The 23102-nt window shown below is 35.1% G+C and overlaps 1 protein-coding gene across 4 annotated transcripts in view; it reads right to left on the bottom strand.

Annotated features, from left to right (window-relative positions):
* Positions 1 to 23102, bottom strand: part of FCHO2 (FCH and mu domain containing endocytic adaptor 2) — a 92835-nt gene that overhangs the window by 32444 nt on the left and 37289 nt on the right. For all 4 annotated transcript variants that reach the window (XM_042825563.1, XM_042825566.1, XM_042825564.1 and 1 more), the window contains exons 9-13: positions 15083 to 15127; positions 12837 to 12909; positions 9165 to 9189; positions 2469 to 2523; positions 166 to 344 (exon numbers count right to left, since the gene is read on the bottom strand). In XM_042825563.1, coding sequence (XP_042681497.1) covers positions 166 to 344; positions 2469 to 2523; positions 9165 to 9189; positions 12837 to 12909; positions 15083 to 15127 — 377 coding nt within the window. The remainder of the gene's footprint in view (positions 1 to 165; positions 345 to 2468; positions 2524 to 9164; positions 9190 to 12836; positions 12910 to 15082; positions 15128 to 23102) is intronic.

Here is a 23102-nt window from a genome sequence, read left to right as displayed (position 1 = left end):
GGGAGAATTATTTTATATTGCAACAAAGTGCATTAAGGGAAACTTACTCTGCAATGAAAAGAACTTGAATACAGAATAAGTTCTGGATAGTAAATGGAATATTTACAGTAAAGATTCCTTATGACTTTTCTTCTCATTAAAAATACAAAGAACAAAATTACTTACAGATGTTGCTGGAGAAAGAGCAATGTTCCCTATAGAAACTTTTAATTCATCCAATGAAGGCATAGTGTATTGAGAACTATTATTTGGCTGTACAGGTTTTATTTCTATATGGAACCTCCTGGGTTCATCATCTTCAGAGTCAGAATCACTGGATGAATAGAAATGGTTCTCCTTGATATGTTTTTCTCAGTTAAGGTGGAAATGACAACGGAGTGTCCATGGTACCTCTGCCAAGCATCACTGCAGAGGAAGCAGGAGTAGCAGCCATTACAACTTGCCATTTCTGCAGAGTAATGCTGACAGTTTCACTGCAAAAGATGCCAGTTACACAGAAGGCTGTCCAGTAAATGAAACACTACTGTCAGCCTACAAAGGAATCACAGTGACAACACAGCCTTCAAAACTAGCAAAATATATGTAGTAGTGGTTCTTTATATGATTCTTCATATGCATATAAATTCCATTGGGTAAAAGCTCTGAAAGGTCTACTCTAATTCTTAAAAGTGCATTTATTTTTACAAGAAACAAACTGCAAAACTTCCTGTACTCTAACACAAAAAGTATCTTGCTGTCTGGGTGAAGAACACATAATCTATATATTGCTTCTGTTATTTTCACTTTGAAAAAAGACAGCCATATGAACAAAATCTCTTCAAAGCATTCCCTGACAAATGTCAAAACCCTAAACCCTAAAGGCATTCCAAATCCAATTCAACTGACAGATTCCCTGAGATCTGGTGAAGCAATATTCAGATATCTAAATCTTAGTCTGTTCATCCTCAAAAATTGATTGCATCTGGAAAGCACAATTTTAAAGACAAGTCATTTTTTATTTCAGAAAATTGCTTTCTTTTGAAAGCTTCTGAGTTTCAAGATTCATTTCCTACCCATCAGGCTGTTGTACACAGCTTTTGTAAAGTGGCACAGGCTGACCACTGAAGTCTATGAAATGGTTACTGGCAAAGATCAGTTGAGATGTGAATGCCTTGAAATGAAAGGTCACTTCATGAAAGTTTTTTCAACACTTAAGACTGGCCTTACAAAGCCTGACTGCCAACAAATCATCTTAAGAGTTCCCATACGCAGAATAAATAACCATCCTTGGATGCTATTGGAAGGAAAGAAGAAAACTGATGACTTCCTGAATCTGGCCAAGAGATTCTGAAGCTGTGGTATAACCTAGCTGACAAGGATTGCAAATCACTAAGCTTTGCCACTAGATGTACAGATTTTTCCATTTCCTCATGACAGAAAGGATAATGGAGAAAAGAATGTCTGGGTGAATCATTTACAAAGAATGAACATTATTCACTCCTGTCTCCATTTCATAACTATACATAAAGCATGAAGTAATGACGTTCCCCCCAGAACTGAATAATAGTCTTTCATTTTTATATTGGTTTTGTAAATAAGAAATAATGTGACCGTTTTTACCAGCAAAGCAAACTTCCCTGGGGTCAGCAGAAGAATATTCTGTAAAGTTGATACGAGCAGAGAAGCTCTGAAGGACTGACACACATTAATGTGCTTTCAACCAAAAAAATGTTTTACTATTTAAGGCAAATTCAAGTGTAAGTTTACTTTTTATTTCTAGTCTCTCCCCAGAAAAGCAGAATACATTCCCAAAAATCAGTGATTTTGCTAAGGGATTGCTTAGACCTATCACAAGCCAGATCTCACGTCCTGAGCACAGCCTGTTTCTGACGGGAGAAAGAGGAAAAAATCTTTTTCTTCAGAGAAAGAGCGGAAAAAATCATGAGCTTCCATGAAAAATGACTGATGGCAAAAACTTATCAACTTACACAACAACTGCTAACATACAATAAAAACTCTGTGTGCTGGAATGACTTCACTAAGAAACAGAAGTTCTATTTCTGGACTGTTGGCATTCCTAATCTTTTTAATGATGCTATAAAACCGGAGAGGGTGCAGGTATAGAACCAGTAACTGTTCACCATGTGTAAGATAGTTCTACTTTATGAACTCTCTGAAAGCTTTTCACAGAGAAAGGCCTGCATGGCTACCCTCAAGTTTTTGTTCACATCTTCTCTGTCTTTAGACAAAGAACACTCTTTTACCATTCCTAATACATCAGATTTAAATTTTAACGTTTACACACACACACAGAATCAAGGCTAGACAAAATTCAACATAGTTTGCAGAAACCGTGAACACAAGAATGCAAATTTGAAACACAAGTACCATGACATTTTCCTCTGCTTAACTGTTTAATCAGTATTCTCCCTCTTCAAAAGATTATTACAAGATCAAATAAATTAGCACAGTAATAGTGAAAAGGATATCCTGTGTTGTTTCTGGTTTAATGCTGTATCCTTCATCATCTACATCGGGAATGTTCTAAAACAAAACAACCAAAAAGGTATTGACAAGTAAGTAAAAAAAAAATTCTTACATTCAACTGGATCTTATACAATTGACAAACCGAAATTTGATTATGATGGCTAATTAAAGTAATCACTATTTAACATTAATTATTGCAGTTATTTCAAGTTATTCTCTATAGATAAAAAGTAAAAAATGCAACAAAACAACCTCCACATTTCCTGTGAAAATACATTTCCTGTGAGTCTCAATCACCTCCTTTATTTTGTTTTTTTTTTACCAGTACGCCACCAGTATTTTACCAGTATGCTACCAAAAAGGCCAGAAAATAACAGAAGTATGTTAGGTAAGTAAGCCTACCATTCTTTTTGCCCTAAGTATTTTCCCAGTTTCTACTTCTAATTCCTTCAGTTAAAGCACTGAAGGTTCTGATGATGCAGGAGCATAAATTTACTAAGCACTGGTCAAAACTTCAATATGCGAGTAAAAGCATTCCAGGTTATAACAGCCTGCAAATTTTCTCCCCCTTGGAAAGTCAGCAAGAGTGTACCGGTGCTTCAGCAAAAGGTATCTACATTAAGTAAAAACCACAGATGAAACTTAAAAGACATCTCCAGCACTGGGCTGGATTTTAAAAGCTACTGAACAATCAGGAATTTCAGTTTTTCAGGTACTGCAGATAATTAAATATATAAACTGAGAAAATCGCACTAAAAATATTTTAGAATGCTAGCTAAGGACTTTGTTTCACAAAAGCACTTTGGAACAGAGAGAAACAAGTTTCTAGTAGGATAATCTCAATTCTAATTATATGGGAAAAAAAGCCAAACTTGTTTACATTATATACAGACTGATATACTTTCATATACGGCTAATTATCCCATTCAAAACAGAAGAATAAATGAAAAGACCATGAGTGACTTCATGAACTGAGCTGCCACAAATAAGATTATTATATAAAAAGCAGAACCCACACATCTTCAACATGTACCGATTTTATCAGTTTCAATTTTTAATACAAACATGAAGATTCATACTAAAAAAAAAAAAAAAAAAAAAAAAAAAAAGACGTTTATTCTCATGTACCAACAATTTACCTGTATTGTATTTGAAAACAGGTAGTGGGAGGCAATCTGAATGAAAGCAAACTTTACATTATGGCCAAAATACATCTTTCCGATGTAAGTCAATAGATACAAGAAGATAACTTACACTAGAAACTCCTAGTGAGCTAGAAAACAGCCAGAAAATCTAAAATTTGAACTTGGGTTTAAAGACATATTCAGCTTGAATTGATTTAGATAAGCATAAAACTGCTGTCCTGCAGAAATCACAAATGGGGCGTCTTGTATTTTATTGATATATCCTTCTAAACTTAGCAACTGTGAATTAAATTGAATTAATTTAAATAAAGATCAAACTTTTTGCCAAAAGGATTAAGAAACACTTAAGAATAGGTGACAGCATACCTAATTAGAACGCACATTAAACTACAGACAGTAAAACTGTATAAACTGGTACTATTAAATATAGAAGATTTAGGTGCAATTTCTTTAAACTTCTAAGACACGGCCACACTGCTATTTGATTTAAAAAAAAAAAAAAGAAGAACTGGAGAAAAAAATGTAATAAGAGTAGGATCACACGGTCCAGTACCTTAGCTCTACTTGCTCAAATCAGGGTTCTTAGCTACGCTTGACCTCAGGCCGACCTTGTTTATATGCCAAAAAACACTAATGAAACCTGACATCCAAGTAAACAGAACAAAAACATATAGCTAGAGGGTTCTTACATGTTCTTACTGCAACTTCTGAATTCTGCAGTTGTTGTAATAGTAAATTTTCAATAGATAAGGATCATTCATGGTTAAGATGAATTGAAAAACTGCAAAAGTCTTTAAACATACAACATTCAGTTCTTCTTCCAGCCCAGGCATATATGTAAAAGATATTATTACTGGGGAGATGCAACACAAACAACAGAGTTCACAAATATGCCTGCTTTGATTTAAAATTGGGAAAAAAAACCTTTGTTTGCAGAAAATGTTCTCATTGCACTATTTTAATCCATTCTCTAAAATAAATTGCATCTGTCAAAGGTACTGAAATCTTAATATTCTTAAAAGTATTCAATTGCCTAGCATTTTTGCCTTAACTACTTCTGATCTAGCAAAAATATTTGTAACAACAATTTATGAGCAATGTCACTTCATTGCTTGTATGCCTAACTTCAGGTAAAAAGTCAGCTAATATGCTCATAACAGAATTTGACTTGTAATTCTTTCTTCCTATTTTGAAATTTAAATATGTAATTTGAAATTATGGACCTTATATACTGTAAGCAGAATCAGAAATCATTAGCTTTATGTTTCCAGGTTTCTCAGTGATTCAGATTGATTTTGTAAAAAATTCTGATCACTCAACGCATTTTCTGCTTTCTACAATACTGAAACTGTGTTTTTGTATAAACTATTAAAAAAAGGGTGGGTACCAACTGTGTCATATACGAGTAGCATGTTAACTAAAAATCTTACAGATTAATTCCAAAATACTGTTTTCACGGAGAACTGCTTTCCTTACTTTCTAAAACATGAGACTATTATTTACTAATATCAAATTTCTTAACAGCAGCAGAAGATACAGCTCTTCGGGTAAATTACATATTCACAAATTTCATATTAAGGAAGATATTTGCATTTAGTTTGATAAGCCTCCTCCAAACTCCTAAAAAGACAGAACTGCAAGTCAGGTGTGTCTTTTAAGTACCAGGCATGCTATAGTCAAGTCCTGATTTGCCAACCATGCAGAAATGAAGAAAAAAAACACAACATCCACTTCTGAACTTCATCACAGAGGAAGATCATCTTTGCAAACTTTGGTTTTACCATAAGAAATAGTTATTAGTATGATTAGGAATTCAGGTTTAGCCTCTCCATAATAACTCTATTTGTTTCCAGGAAAAAAAAAAAGAAGCTCAATATGGATATGACTTGAATTCTGGATGTTTGCAGATGTGATACAACACACGGATTCATGTCATATATAATTTCAAGTATATATATACATACAGGCATACATATACATTTTTATATGTATGTATATGCATACTGGTAAAAGCATACATGTAACAAAAATACATTTATAACTTTTTCTTGGCCTTAGTAAGTTTCACAGACTTTCTGGGCTGAATTTCTTTTTGAAGAAATGTAACAAAAGGACATAATAAATAACGAAGTAAAACTGCAAATACAAGAAGTATGAGGGCTTGGAATTCTATTGCCAAAACTCATTTTCAGAGTTTTAGTGAACACTTTGTTAACTAATTAAATGTTATGTCTCACCTATAATCTAAAAACAACGGGAGAAACCAAAGTGCTACCATGTCACTGATTCCTTAAAGGTAGATAGGAAGTAAAAGAGAAGAACATTTGAAGTATTTTGCAGTCTAGCTATTTCCTTTGTCCCTTCATCAGCAACAGAAGCACTGCTCATAGCTCAGTTACTGGGCCAAAAAATAGATTTAAATGAACTTCAGCAAGATTTCTACCTTTCTTCTCCTTTTGGCAATCTACAATGATTATGAGAGCTTCTTATGTCATCTTCCTCAAAGTATGCAGCAAATTACGACTGAGCTGAACAGTTTACTATTTCTTTTTTTTCCATAGGAATTCTCTGCCATTTTACCAAAGACTGACTTCTTTCTGCACATTCAGGTGGAGCAAAATCAAAGTAAGCAGTTGATGCTTGTAGCCTGAAAGAGCAGGAAAAGGAGCCTCTCCACTTTTAATAAATTTGAGATGCCAATTTGACCCAGGTAAACCCTGGGTACAAAGGTTTGAATGACATTCTCAGGCTCCTCTCTTTAGGATACCTAATAACACATACACACGCAAAAACCCACAGCAACACAGAAGAAGAGAGTGGCCAGTCATTTTGTCCCATTGACAGAGATGCAAGAAGAAAAACAAGGTATTTGGAGTGTTCCACCTGCAACTGTGGCTAGAAAGGCTCATACCCTGTAATAGCAGCAGCTATTCTAAACTGTGTCAGTCAGAGATAAATATTACAAAATGTAAGCAAAAAAAAAAAAAGACTGAATAAAGAAATTTATAATTATGGTTATACTTATTCTCCATAAATTAAGAGTACAGTACTTCCAAATTGAGCCACTTCTTATCAATAAAAAGTCTACAAATCTAGATAATCTGAATTGTATTATACATATGAGGTTAATGAAAACTTTTGGATGCCTCAGTGTATTTGTTTTCATTATAGTTTCCTATATAATAAAAAGGTTCAGCATTACACTCTGTGCATTTGTGACTCCCTTCTTAATTACTTTTGAACTTACTGGACAATTTCAAATGGATTTGACAGAACAGAGAACTCAAAGATAATTGCATTACTACAGTTTTCATGAAAAAAAGCAGTGAAGTAGAAGAGAGGGAGCTGCTAGTATTCCAGACGGGAAGGTCCGCAATCAAAACTCAGACCTTACTGGACACAAGTGAAATCCTGTAAACACTTTACCAAAAGAAAAGGTTCTGCTAGAGCTTTTAACTTCCTGTAGACCTAGGAACACATCAAACCTATTAGTTCTGCCCACGTAGCAACTTGCTAGGTAATGAACATGTATACACAGCCAAACTTCAGCTGTTATCTCTTTCTTGTATACACACTGTTAGCTGCCTATTTTCTTAATTATCAAGGCTAAACTTAATGGAAGTTACATGCTCAGACTGACACGTAACAATGCAGGAATTTTTAATCTGCATTATTCATTTTGGACTGGTGAGGAGAGCCCGATGGAACTTGCCACTTAATGTATGTTCAAAGATCCACAGTATCACATAGGACTGGTAGATCAAGTATTTAAGTCAATTCTTACTTGATCTTTAATTTCTAAAAATACAACGTATGTAGCTCAGTGTGTACAATCATAATTGCAGCTTGGTTACCTCCTACAACCCTCCCTCTGAAGAGAAAAACAATTTAAATCCTTGACAAATTAACAAATGCCATCTTTTAGAAAAGATAACATTAATACAAAATCCAGAGGATGAGATTTCATTGACTGACCAAAGATGAAATTCACAATCTTAATCATAATTAAGGGGCACCTTAAGTAAGTTGAATTTTCTGAGAACTCATCTTTAGCATTTTCTAGCAATCAAATAAAAAATAACAGTCATGGACTTTGCTATTAAAGCATTCTACCACTTAAAATGGTAATGTTGCTGGTAAAAAGCAAGAAGAAATGACAGATCAAATTTTAAACTCTGAATACATGAAAAAAAAGATTTTGCATTAAAAAGAAGAGAAGGTTAAGAAACTGTTATTGCTGTTAGATGATATGAAAGCTAATTTTTTAAAATAACTGTATTTAGACAGATCAATTAACTTAAATGATTGTAATGGTCTTCCTCATGCAGCCAGAAAGAACATCAGATTCATTTACAGTTTAATTAATTATTCTCTAAAAATGTAGAGACCAAAATAAGCAAGGAAGAAAATAAACACTGCAAGTCAAACCCCCTTGTGTTTCACTCCAGTGACTCAACCCGAACTGTCAAAAGAAATTATTTCATTGAAAACCCTGATAATTACAGGGATAATTCTAAATTTACATAGCTTTAAATGTACCCAAGAAAAAAAAAAAGCTTTAAACCAAGATGACTTTGTATAGGATGAAACAACTGTCTCATATGACGCTTACAAGGCTCTTCATAGACAGACAGTTATATTAGGTAGCAAAATTAACATTTCTTTATTTAGAAAGAAGGTCATAGTAGATTTTTTTTAAAAAAACAAATTACTCAAAAAAAAAAAAAAAAAAAGCTTTTTAGTAGGTACTGAAACCTACAGACACTATATGCAAGGAAGAAATTTCTACAACAGTTGAATTGGAAGAGTTAAATTGCCTAATATAGTTGGCATGTAAGTGAACAAAAAAACATATAAGTCTCTAGAAAGTCTCTTAAACAATTCTGTAAATTACTCCCTACCATAGCTACTGGAAGCTCCGATCTCCATTATATGTAATTCAAGACAACTGACATGTTTCAATAAAAAAAAAAGGCTCAATTAAGTGTTAACATTTACTGCTTATTTTTATTAAAAAAAAAAAAAAAAAAGAAAATGTAAGTCATGGCACTGAGAGCAATGAAGAAAAGACCATGAAAAAAAAAGAAATACTACGCTTAAAGCAATATTTTTAAAAGTATACTGCTATACTCTATTGCAAGCAGTCAAGCAGAACTCCATTAATTTCAGAAGGGTTGTTCATGGAGATAGTAATAATGCAGAGGAATGTGACGATGCACAACTGGATCCTCATGAAAACATACTGAACCTTTAACTCACTTGGAATCTATCAGTCAAGCAGTTCAAACTACTAACTCGCAAAATAAAGTAGCAAATCATTGTTGTAAAAACATCCTGTTTAAAACCTGAAATGGATGGAAATACAAACATATTAAAGATGAATGTCTTTATGTACTGTGAAAGATTATGTTCTGAGTGAAAGTAACACTTCAATTATGTTAGTGAAACACTAAATCCTCTATCACATAAATAACACTTAGCAGGGCCTGTATGTAAATTGCAGTGCCTGACAATGTTAGCATACACATTTGTGTTAGAAATGAGTCTACTTACAACTGAGTCTGCATCTGGACACTCCCTATTAAAAAAAATAAAGAGAAGGTAAAATTACAAAACACATAAATGGTTTTATTCATACAGTCTCAGTACTTCCTTCCTTTAATAATTTCAGTTAATTTGGAACATTGTGTTTGACTCATTTGCCTCACAAAGTCTGTTAAAATTTTTACTGTATTATCTACACGTGACTGGATGAGACATAAAAGAAAAAAAAAAAAAAAAAAACCTCTAAAAAAATTATGCTGGAAACTCCACAGAAGAAAAATTCACAATAAATAATGAAAAACCAAACTCACATCGTAGTGAAGACAAAAAGAATCAATGGAAGGCAGGAGTTCCACATTCTATTTTGGATGAATACACTTTAAGAGTCAGGTCTCTGCAGATTATGTGCACAGTAAGTAAAAGTCACCAACGCTAATGAAACATTTTGTATGATAACCAGCTCTTAAAGCAATTAACACTATTCCTGAAGTTATTCAGATCTTTCCTCCTTGGGAATTTCAGTCCTAGTTCATGTTTGTTAAGTACAATTAGAGTCAAGCACCAGAAAATGCTGGAAAAACAAAAAGTATCCTAAAAAACCCTCTGAAAAAGTGTTTGATAGGAAGGTAATGATTACAAAAACATTTATATATGTTATATTCCTCCGCATTAACTTGGATTAAAGCAGTAAGAGAGAATAAACAGAAAGAGAAGGAATTACATTTGAAGAATGTGGTAATGCTTCAGGAGCATACAGGCCCTCTCTAATCAGCACCTTGACAAATAACACTGTAAATGCAAGTGCAATTGAAAAACAGCATTTTGATGCAGTCAAATTAAAAACGAAAACAACTTAAGGAAAACAGAGAAAAAAACAAACAAGCAAAACAACCAGACATGCCACAGAGCATAACGAGGGGAACAAAGATGCAAAAACACAGCTTATTTTTGTTGTTGTTATTGCTGTAGATGCTCTTCAGCAAGAAACATGCATACAAAGCTTACCCAAAATCATGCCACATTAATGCCAAAAATCAATGTTAACAACAGATTCAGGCAAATAAGTTCCAGATTTGGAAAAGATGCATCTTACACTATAGTTATTGTATGTACACTACACCACAAGCTTTACTTAACTAAGTATCTTAAGTTTTAGATCAAGATTTTAGCTCACAAGATTCAAGATAGATAACTGAGATTGAAATTTTAAATGTTGTACAGCTGATTAATGTAGCAAACCTTATTTTTGTGTTAGCTGATTCATTACCACTGAAGAAAAAGCTTATCTTTCATTATTTCAGTACTAGTGGTAAGTGGACTACATGACGTTGGAGGCCTGCTTCAATCTCAGTGATTCTATGACTCTACAGTTCTATGACTCCCTGAAAGGTTAAATGGGTTAAATGTAAAAGCTACAGCATCTTTCAAAACAGGTATGACAATTTGCTAATATGGAAGGAAGAATACAGAATTCGGTCCAGCCTGTTATGGTACTGACAGTGAGATGAAGGATTCTGTCTTTTCTGAAAGGCTGCCCACAAAAGAAAACGTGTGAGTCTAATCGTCCTATGTCTTATCTCCCCCTACTGGTTAAACTGATTTCGCTATTCTAAACGCTACTTCGCAGCCTCTAGAGACAAAGTACCCAAAAGATTCAAAGTGCTGGTGAGGTGGAAAACAAAGACAACAGGTTTTAGATGGACGTACTTTTACACTGCTAGATGCACGACCTTTTACGATTAAAGGACCAGGTCATGCTTTTACTGTGAGGTAATATATTTTGGAAAATGAGAACTTTGTGAGGGAATCCATGGATTCTAGCTGATAACTAATTCAAACAGAATAGCAGTGAAACACTTGATTGAGTCTGTACAGCAAAACATAATACACCATACTGTGCATGACATTTACCTGTGCAAAAATACTGCTAGGTACAATGCCCAGTTTAGATGTCAACACTTCAGAGACTGATAAATTTCTCACATTACTGATAAATTGAAAAGCCTAGAAACCTGGAGTTACTTATTCTAGGTTTGGAAAGTCAGCTCTACACAAGCAAAATAAGCTGCCAGTCCAATTTAATATGAGATTAGGAAATGAGTTGACCTCTCTGAACAGAAAATTTTCTTATGCACAGTTCTATCATGCAGAGTCTGTAAGCAGAACATCAGCTGAAGATGAAATCAAGCAAAATTTAGACAAGCAATAAGGAGATGGTAAATGATTATTAGAATATTTTACTTAAGAACTTAATGGATCCTCTTTAACTTATTAACCAAATATTAAAATACATGATGTAATATATGTGATATGATAAATTAGGTATTAATTTTGTAAAAAATCTATGGCATGTGTTATGCAGTAGGTCAGTATCATGCACTTATACTTCTTTCTTACTAACCTCAGCATCTGTTCATTTTTGCATTGTGAGTAAAAATAGAAACAAAAAGTGTAATACAAATCAAGTTCAACTTCAAATTGTTGCAATAAGGAAACTTATTTTCCCATTTCAGAGTGGTTGCACCAATTTTAGTTGTCTGACAACATCACTACCTAATGAAAAAAAAAAAAGGTCTCCCAGAAAGAGACACACATACTATTTTTCTATGTTAAACATAATGTATTTGAGAAAAGGTAGCTTTTACAAAAGCATTCTGAACCATGAAAATTTTCTTCTGTTATGGGTCAAGGATACATCTGAGACAAATGAATCTGGAGCTTCCTGATCTTTACTGGCTCCAGAAAGTAAGTCTTAAATTTTCCTGGAGGCAGGTTAAACGTATCTGACGAAGAATGAATGGAAGGAGATGCTTGGTTTGCAAGCAAGTTAATGACATACATGACAAGAGATCAGCTTGTGTAATAACTCATTTAGTGGCAGGGGTTTTTTTTGTTGTTGGAAAACTACAAAATTCAATCATATAACAGTATTCAAAACTCAATATGCAGAATCACAACTTCGTAATTAGGTAAATGCAAAGAACGAAAGGCAAATGAATGAGCATACTGCTGCTCAAAGTTGCAAGTCCAGCATCCCAAAAATGTGTAGTAGATCACTTTTTACAGAGATTATAATTTCTAAAACATGTACAAAAACTACTTAAAACACTAATGTAATCAAATATTTATAACACTCTAAGTATTCTAAACTAAACCGTAAAAAAAATCCTCATACTCTGTAATTGTATTCCTAAATTTCTGCTGACCAAAACCATACTGTATATATTTACCTCAGCATTTACTTCAGCATAAAAGAATACCGAAGAGAGTGCAGAAGAAGGACTAAATCACAGAACGGAAATACAGAGGGATGACTTAAAACATGTGACAGCCTGGAGCTTTAGTTACATCTTCACAGCAAAAAGAAAAAACACGGTTTTGAAGTACATAACTGTTAAAGTTAAACACAAAAATATCTGTAGGACACTTCATACATGTAAAAAATCAAATCTTAGGTAATTAATTTTTTCAGCACTTAAAAAAATTAACTTAAAAAATTATTTCCTGAAAAATAAAATAAAAGCTTAAATAGCTACAAAAATTGTGAATATCTATGACATTTTCATATTGTCAGAACTCTTCTAAACATGTTATAACACCAACTTTCATTAAACATCAGCTCACTCCATACTTGCACAGGTTTTCATGCAAGATAGAACTTCAAGCTGGAAATACACTTACACAGATTCAGTATCTTTTTCTTTTTTCATTATTCCTGATAAACCAAAAGGCTTCCTCTTCCTTGGTTTTATTCCTGCAAAACAAAGCACTTACCATTTAAAGATCAAAGAGAAGGCATCTAGCACCGCCAAACACTGGTGCTCATCACTATGAACACCTTCTGAACAGTGATACAATGATTCATACAAACAGACAGCGATGGAAGTTGTACCGCGCGAAACAAAGGGAACACAAAATATCTGTAATATTTTCCCCATATGCTATTAATTAAACACAAATAAAAAAAAAATAAATCAAAATACAGTTAAGGCAACACACTGCTACTGTACAATTCTCAGTGTTCAGTATGTTAGACTGTTAACTCTTTTACAAAAGACTGAAGCATTGCTAGTTTTGAAGAAAGGGAGTCTACTCACAGAAACTCAACAGGAGCTATTTCTCCAGCTGAACAGTCATGGATCAGAATCATGGACAGAATAGCACTTGGATCAGAAGCCAAATCTGCCTCTATCAGCACTGCACTTCAAAACCCAGCTCTTACTTCCCTGAATGACCCTAGTTGCTGCAAGCCACCGATTCTCCTAAGAAGTAGGATCTTTATCCCATAAAAAAGTGAACATCACTTGGCTTTCCTGCTTCTGCTGACTTCATGACTTTCCAGTGCTGCTGCTAGTACTGAGTCTGGGGTCATGCCTCCCCTCCTGACTTTTTTGTCTCACTTTTAGCATGGTTACATATACCTAACTGCAGTACAGAAAAAAAGTTCTTATGCATAACCATTTAACATGCTAAAATCAAAACACATTTAAATATTCCATCACTGCCATTTCTGCTTCTCTCCTTACTTTTTTTTTTTTGCTGCAGCTAAGTATTCTGTCTCACTTTAAACAAAATGTTTACTTAAGTGCAAAGATCAGATGCAATGAGTCTACAGTTTCGTTTTGACTTAATACACTGCCTGCACCAAACTTTTGAGAAGAAAGGTGGACACAGTTTACTTCCTAAAAATTTTAAAACTGATAGTTCAAGTGTATCATTAAAATAACATTAAACTTTCCTTCATAGAAATACACTACAAAGGCTGCTCTGAAAGTAAGGCCCCCTATTTAATGCTGTTGTTCCAGGATATCAGAGGCAGATGCTGGTGGTTTGTCAGTAGAGGTTGAACCCACTTACATCCATTGACACTTGCTGAACACTTATGGCGATCAAATAGTGAATGTGAGGACAGTGAGGCAGTGCATGGTGCATTTTGGCAGTGGCAAACGGGTAACCAACACTGGTGCAGATGCTTACAAGTGTAGCATGCAGGCTCATGTTCATCAGTGGTGAAAATGCATAGCTAATAGGTGTGACTCCTGAAAAGCAGTGTTCTGTAGCTGAGAATTAGCCAAATCAAATAGTGTTACAGTGCTCTTCGTGTCTGATGTAGTTTCCATGGAAATAAATCGGAGGCATTACTTTTGGAGTGACTTCCATACGCAGCACATAAGGAATCTCTCCACTCCTGGAAAACTTATGGGTGAAATACTTCAAAATTTCTGAAATCAGGTAGCTGCAAACTTAGCTGTATCTTATGTTTCCACAGGGGCACAAATAGCTCCAAAATTATTTTAAAACGTTAGTCTGACATTCATACCCAGCTCAAAACAACAACAAATAGAATATCGGAATTGTTTCTTGATAGGGATTCCCATTATTTCAGTCAAAAAAAAGCTTTAAGTCTCAGCTGCAACCTTGGCAACTTCAGAACTGTCGGCCAGTACAGCTATTCTGTCAGCTCCTCTGCTCCAAGACTAAATACATACGCAAATAAAACAGTTCTTAACCACTTTAAACAATTCCCTAAGTAAAATAAGTTACACCAACAAAGGAAGGATCTGCGACCATAACACTGCATTAAAATTGGTACAACAAACATGACAACAATGGAAAGAGCCTGAGCCATATTTTGACACTCATAAATTAAGTTACACAGACATAACTGAACCAAATCCAAACCTCTCAAAACATAAGGTCTTAGCAAATGTACATTTATAATAAACATTAACATTCTCTGACAATGATGCATTAGGCTTATAAAAAATTACTGTAGGTCTTATTTTCTTTTAAATTTGTTTCTCAAAATAATAACTGCTTTTTAGCCTGCTAAAATACTTTCAAGTTAAATACATTCACAAGACATTTACTGTTTGCTCCTCAATTTCAGATACTACGTACTGCAAATAACTGCTAGAATAACTCACCTTCAACTGCACTGGATGTATTACATTCCTCAAATTCGATAGGACCTTAAATAAATTAGAATGAAAATAAACATTAGATTAAATTCAATTTCAAGTGAAAGTCAAACACTAAAACATTTTATCCACTGCTAATATTTCCTGAAAACATTAGATAATCTATTTAGGATTTTAAATGGTAAAGGAAAACCTCAGTGGCCAATGGTCAAACAGTTGATTAAATCTTACACATAGTGCATATCATTAAGTATTTTTACTCCTTCACAGTGAAAAATTATAATTCTAATGCACACTGTCCAAATATAATTTAATATCCTACATTATTACGACCAGGGTTCCTTCTCTAAATCCAAATTGTATATGAAACATAGTATCAATGTAAAGCTTTAGATTTATCTTCTTTTAATAGAAGAGCTATGCAAAGAAAAGTGAAAAAAGAAAAAAGGATAGCCATAGCCCTAATCTTGAGGTTCACATTCTTTCTGATTTATTTCCTCTGCTTCTTCTTCATAGCCAATTACCCGGACAATTAGAAGGGATGTAAAGAATCTTAAACACAGCAACAAAGAAAGCAAAAACTTCAAAGAAATCACAAAGACTGAGCAAGACAAAACAAAATAAAATCAGTACTGTTTAAGTGCAGCATCTAAGTAAGTTCACTATTATAATTTCCTGTTATATTTGACACAAGGTGAAAGACAGGTGTCATTGCAAAGGGCAATTTTAACCCTCATTCCTTCAATCAAGCTAAGTCTAGAACTTGTTTAGCTCCAACACAGACCATTTTAGGAAGGTGGGCTGGCAAAAGAGCAATGGATTTCAAAAAGACATTGGCAGGGGATTAGAAAGAATCCCACCAGCACTTGAGCTTGTGTTAAGAAAGCAAATAACAACAAGAATAGGGTCCGTGGGCCACGCTGAAAGAGCAGGCCGCAGCTGCAGCCACAAAGGTGAAAACAACGCTGAGCACAGTCACACGGGACACGGCGCTTATCCTCACATTTTCAGGGACTACACACAAGCTCACAGGTACACGCATTATGGAACAGTGTGCTTCCAACCCTGCAAGGCAGCCAATCTTTCCTTTTCAGCCTCTTCTCTAATTCTGTTTACCAGCGCTGCTCCGAAAGTAATGCCTCCTATTTTATGATACTGCCCCATGATGTCATAGGCAGATGTTGGCCGTTTGTCAGTAGAGGCTGAACCTTCCCACCAATATTCCATTACGTGTTGTTACGATGAGGCAGATGGCAGCAGAGGGACACTGACTAAATGGTGTCAATGAATTCCTTCATGTGGAAAAAAATGGCACCCACTGACATTCACTGACACTTGCTGAATGTTTGTAGAGATCAAACAGTGAATGTGAGGACAGTGTGGCATTGCATGGTGCATTCTGGCAGTGGCAACAGCAGGTCACCCACACTGGTGCGCGTGTTTAAAAATGCAGCATGCAGGCTCATGTTCATCAGCAGTTAAAATGCATAGCTAATGGGGACTCTTGAAAAACAGTATTTTGTGGCTGAGAATTTGCTATATCAAATAGTGTTATTGTGCTCTTTGTATCTGTTGCAGTTTCTTATGGAAACAAATATAAGGCACTACTTTTGGAGCATGCTACATATTTCAACACTGCTGAAAGGGAGGCTGAAATGTTGAAAATTTTGATTGAAAGAACTGGAAATAAACTAATTCTGAAAACTTCATATATAGAAACTGTTTTCACTCCTAACCCTAAACAAATGTGACAGTAAATGCTCCAATTTACCTTTTCAATGAAATTAATGTTATTCTAGAACACCTGCTAAAAACCCAAAGGCTATGCAATTTTCAGATGTTCACATAAAATAAGAGGTGTGCTTGCAAGCACTCTCCAGTGTTCTCCCCGGCACACTTTTCAAAATGATTGTGATAATTCTGAGTCTCAAAAAAAATAGTTGATATAAACAGATCTTAGAAGAAAGATGAAGAAGTTTGATTTAAATAGTACAAGATAGCAAATCACTGTGCTGCAATTAAAAATGCCACAATAAAAATTAAAAAAAAAAAAAGTAGCTATGAATTAGAATTGTGAATTGCACAAGAACTTCTTTACAGTGAGGTGACGGAGCACTGGAACAGGCTGCCCAGGGAGGTGGTGGAGTCTCCTTCTCTGGAGATGTTCCAGACCTGCCTGGATGCCTACCTGTGCGACCTGCTGTAGGGAACCTGCTTTGGCAGGGGGGTTGGACTCGATGATCTCTAGAGGTCCCTTCCAACCCCTACAATTCTGTGATTCTGTGATAAATATTCCAAATTCCTTCAAAGCTCATCCTTATTTCAGGTACCTTTCATTTTCACTCCAGCACAAGCAGAAAATAGAGACTAATATGTTGAGCGTTAAAACACATTGAAATTATACACATTTGTCTCTGAAGGTAAATTTTTATTTCAGTTTGTTAACGTCTTAATTTCAAGAGATACTTGTGCTTAGTACTTAGAAACGTTAGTACTTTAGAAGCACTTCCCCTAGTTCACATCAGTCTTTCAACAATGTGTGCTTTCTTTACATGGATTATTGTAAAAATTGATTTGAAATATTTTTTGTCATTTGTTGCATTTTTTGTCAACTGTTGCAGACCGTAGCAAGATAAAAGTGCAATGAATTTCGGCAAGCAGACCTTACAATGCATTAAGATCTACACATGGAACATTAAATGCACTTTCTTCCTAATGATACCAGCTGGATTTATGTTCCCTCAAGATTCTACCCACATGCTCATTCCTTTCCCTGCATCTTCTAGATGCTTCATTGCAAGAAGATAAAATATCTCATGAAAACAGCTTTCTCTTACAACAAATTGTTTGAAACACCTGAAGTTCTAAAGAAACATTTAATCCTAACTTACTTTTTCTATCCAGTTCAAATTCCTGTATAGTTCTTCATCTTTTGGAATTTCATAAGTTTACAACACTCACGGATACCACTAATGAATCCACAGACTAACAAATAAAGGTTATCGCTTTGTTCCAGTATCCAAGGATGTTTGCTATTTTTTATTAATTTGTATTTAATCTGCTCCTGCCATGTTGTACTGTTTGCTGATAGCAAATGCAAGCAAGGGCAAATTCACACATTTGCGTTTTTGAGCAGAATACTGAATTCTGCAGTAGCTCTAAATTTTCAAGTTTTCATTCTCAAGTTTTCTTCTGTAACTTTAGATCTCTCAACAGTTCTGTTCCCTGTATGCCTGCTGTAAAGAGCACACTTTGCCTGGGGTGTAGTATTCTTAAACCGAAATAACATTTCAGAAATAGACATTTAATGTGGCACTCCATGGTGAGCCAATTTAGAAAACAGAATAGCTGTGATGAGCTTTTGGTAGCTAGAAAATAGTTGGAGCTTCTTATGAGCAGATGGCTTTGAGCCAAAGAGGTAATAACACTGTCATCCAGCTAGAAAGCAGTGTGTACTGTGGCTGCACTGTCTCCCACTATAACTAGATGCAGTCTCCAAGCCAGACAAAAGGTTGTAGGCACACAGTGCTATGGAAGAAAAGCATCAATAAGGATTTCAGAGCTTTCTTAAGAACACCCCAATGTCCACTTTTGTCCATCTGGAAAACAAAAGAATCTGTGCCACCACTACAAAAAAAAAATCAAAAAACTTCCTTCTCTGAACAAGCAAATCCTCTAACTTTCTAAATCCTGCTTTCTTAATCATTAATTAATACACTCCAAAAAATTGATGGAGATTTCCAAGTAGGTGTAGTATACAGATGCATGTCAAAGCATGAAAACTCACGTGCTGGTATGACAGTAACCTTCACAACAGCTAGATGGTGATGTGGATGCACAACCACTTTCTCAGGAGGAAAGTAGTCTTCTTAACATACTTGTGCACAAACACTGAAGCACAGACAACAGGTTAATTCCAACAAAACCCATATGACTGACTTAACAGCACGGATATTTCTGCTTACAGAACCTAACACTTCACAGTCTAATCTCTGAAATTTCCAAAGGAAGGATACCAACAGACTTTCCACTGCAACATCCAAAGAAAAGCAGTCATTTAACATTTAACAGGTATTGGTGATGACAGAACCAAAGCCATACCCTGAAGCCGACATTTTTCTGGAAGTCTCAGGAATGCTTGCCACATGATAGCCCAAAGCATTGAAAAGAGCTTTCCAGATCTTACTAAACTGCAGTAATAATGATAATAACCTGCAGTACCACAATCAAAGCACAGTGATTTCCTCTGTTCCTTTTTACGTAAAAAGAAAATAATGTGAATTAGAAGTAAGCCTATTCTCCAGCACAGCATTAGAACTAAAGTAAGACTGTGACAATCAAACATATATTTTAAGACATTTTAAGTAAGTAAAAATTAACTGCTAAGATCCAGCCCACCTCTAACGAAAGACTTTGCCTCAGTGTTCTAGTTTAGAAATGACTAGGTTAAGGTTCCACATAATTTTCTTGAAGTCTAGTCTGCCTGTTGCTAAGCTGACAAATAGAACAGTATCTCAGTGACTTAAGTGTCTGAAATTCCTGCTCAGAAACTTTAAAACTAATAGGCTTACTTGATACCCATATAGAGGGTAGAAAAAAAATAATATGTGTTGCCTAAATATAGATTAGCCTTTACAATAGAGATATGAATATCCCATGGGATTTCAATCTCTTAAGAATACATAACCAGCTACCAGGATGGAAATGAGAAATTAGTTCCTGCAACGGAGGGAGCCAGAAAATTCAGTAAGCTACTGTAATTGTACATAAACATTCTCATGAAGCATTCTAAAACATTTTCAAATCCAAGCTGCTACAGTTCACAGCATGCCACTTGCAGGAACAGACACAGATAGGCAGAAAAGGCAAATGGGCAATGGTTTTATAGACACATGGAAACAAACAGCTGCTACTTGACAAGAGATTGAAGCAAATAAATCAGCAGTGCATCAGTTCATCCTGTTCACTGGCTCCTGAAAATGAGGAGGCTGTGGTTTGCTATAATAGAAAAGCATAATTTGAATAAATGGACACTTTCCATTTTAATTAACAGCTTACAGCAAGTGACACTAACATAAATTCAGTAACAGTCTGTAGCTTGGGATGCATCTCCTAACCTATTTGGAAAACATAGGTACAACTTTTCTTGTTACAGGAGGCATGTCAGTACATGAAGTTTGCATGAAAACAAAAAAGAAAGTGCACGGCACACTCTACAAAGATACTTATGTTATCCAAAGACAAATGGGGAAAATGTAATTATGCTGATGCAACTGCACAGTTAAGTACAATGTAGTACCTACTGCATATTTAGTTTCTATCTGTGGGAACAGTATTCTCAGAGTACACACAAGGTAACAGCTGAAGAGGGTTTGTTTTTCTAAGTAACAACCTTCACACCTAGATTTATCTACAAAGTAATGCTAATTGTTTTGAATAGAGCCATGTGCCTTCTTAACTACCTTGAAAGCAGTCCTAACACCCTAAATCTATAGCACAGAAGGAAGTAAAATTGGAAAAATAAAGGCTTTGCTAACATTGAACAACTGAAATCATTGGTAATTTGCTTAACAGAGATGAAAAATGGAGAAAAAAAAAGAAAAAAAAAAGAAAAAAAGAAAAAAGCTTTATTGTTTGGATTCTTAAATAAACAAGGCAAGTACGAAAGCCAACTAGTATCATTACTAGGAAAGCAAACAGTATTATATCATACTCTGGTAAAGAGCCCACAGTAAGTATGCCAATGAACTGGAAAATCCTGCCAAGCTAAAAAGGTAAACAAATTAAGCAGTCAACAAATCACTTCAAAACAGTTTTATGCTGGTATCTGATTTTGAAAAGACTCCTTTCTAGTTGAAGAAGGCTATGCCTGGCAGGAAAAAAATCTTCCCCACTGAAGCATGTATTTTTATTAACTACATTTAATTTTCAGTAACTCAAAACACTCAGGCATTTAAGAAAGTAAAAAATAAATTCTGCCCTTCCCCCCAGTCCAGGGAATCAGTTTACACCCACGCATGCACACATACAAACATTAATGTATCTGTTTCAACCAAAAGCTTTTTAAAAAAAAAAAATGTAAATCTGCTCTTGTAGTTACAAATATACCAACAAACAATACTTTCGCTTTTGATAAAAACAGAAGTTTTTCCCTTTGATAGTAAATCATGCATGAAGGGAGCACAATTTTTTTAAAACTGCATATGCCTCACATACTGCTTCAAATGGCAAAGCTTTGCGTGCCTGGCCCAGCGCCAGTTGACAGCTCAGCTGGATATCAATGCACATTCTGACCCCCCTTGCAGCGTGTCACTTCTGAATTGTTTCCGCAGTAGAAAGTTTATTCAACCTCTCTCCCAAATTCAGTGGACCGACCATCATTCTGCTATTTAATCATAGCAGAAGAGGTTATTTTTCTGACAGCACTAAAGCCAGAGAGCAATTCCGAATGAACAGCTTGATACAAGTGGAATTTCGACTGTTTTAGCCTCAATTAATTCTGCTGTCAAAACAAATGACTGCTTTTAGTGTTTAGATGTTAAGCTGCATCACAAAGGTCAATTTTGTATGTACACAAACACATAAGCAATCTTTTTCTTGCCATTATCTGATCCTGATCCAAGCTTTCAAATTTAGAAGCCAGGAAACCAAGAAGTATTTTTTCAACATTACAGTCTCTAACACCAACTTCCCTTTTTTATTACCCTTTCCAGAAAGAGAAGCATTTTTCCGAGAAGATAAGGATAATTCTATTTTTCTGCAGAAAGTAACTTCTTACACTAGAACTTAAAAAAAAAAAAAAAAAAAAAAAAGAAGCAAAGGAGTAAAACTAAATTAAACACAGCCTATTTGCAACAACGCATCATACAAAGATGAATGGCCTTTGAAGTCAACACCTATGTACAGGCGAAAGTAATGCTTCCTACTTATTTCCATGGAAACTACAGCAGATATAAAGATCACACTAACAAGTGTCTAACTGACAGAGCAAATTCCCAGCTACAAAACGTTCATTTTTAACAGTCACTAGCACTAGCTGTGCATTTTCACGAGTGATGAACAAGAGCCTGTATACACTGCTTGTAAAAATCTGCACCAGCAGAGATGAGCACTGTCTCTGCTGCCACTGACTGAGCTAATTGAGATACTCTCCATTTCATGATATGACGGCTGTGCGTGGCCATTCAGAACGTGGCTTGCCTTTCAAATCACTGTTACCACTGTGTGCTGAAACACTGTCCATCATTGCGCTCACATCCACTGTTTCATCTTCAGCAAACATCGATGGATGTCAATAGGTGCCATTTTTTTTCCACATAGAGATATTCGGTGATACACCTTTGCTTCATCCACACTTCCATGCTAGATGCCATTTTGTCAGAGTGCCCTTCTGCTGCCACATGTCACGTGGCAACAACATGTAATGGAATATTGGTGGGAAGGTTCGACCACCAACATCCACCTCTCACGAGGTGGGTCAACATCATAAAACAGGAGGCATTACTTTCAGAGCAGCCCTAGTATTTATCATACCAGGAAGTCTCAAGCAAATTTTAGTTCATGGATTTGGTCAGCTATACCTTGCAAATGAAGATAAATGACTTAAAATAGAAAAAATGGCCTGAAAGCAGGCCAGACTAGAGAAAATATTGAAATAATGATGACAGCCATATTCTTAAATCTAATTCTATCAATAATTTATATGTGGTTTTCACTACAATCACTGAATGTTTTACTAGTTGTTTTTTTTTTTAATGTCCTCAGGCTTACGTATCAGCTTAGCTTTCTAGAGTTGCTTAACACTTGACTGAATCCTATTTTTTATTATTTTGAAAAAAAAAAAGAAAAAAAGAAAAAAAGAAAAAAAGAAAAAAAAAACCCAAAGAACTACAGTACAATGCTAGTACTTCTTTCTAAAAAATAAAAGATAGCTGTCAATGACAGCACAGATAATTATGCTCATAAGTAGTAGCAAAATGGGTAGCACTTCCAAACAACGTCTCTTTAAATGAAGAGATTTACATAA

Source organism: Centrocercus urophasianus, unplaced genomic scaffold, assembly GCF_019232065.1.
Source record: "Centrocercus urophasianus isolate 14NV4802_14NV808 unplaced genomic scaffold, USGS_Curo_1.0 seq_25, whole genome shotgun sequence".
Lineage (NCBI taxonomy): Eukaryota > Metazoa > Chordata > Aves > Galliformes > Phasianidae > Centrocercus > Centrocercus urophasianus.
The sequence above is the reverse complement of the archived record's forward strand: the minus strand, read 5'-3'. Positions and strand labels throughout refer to the sequence as shown.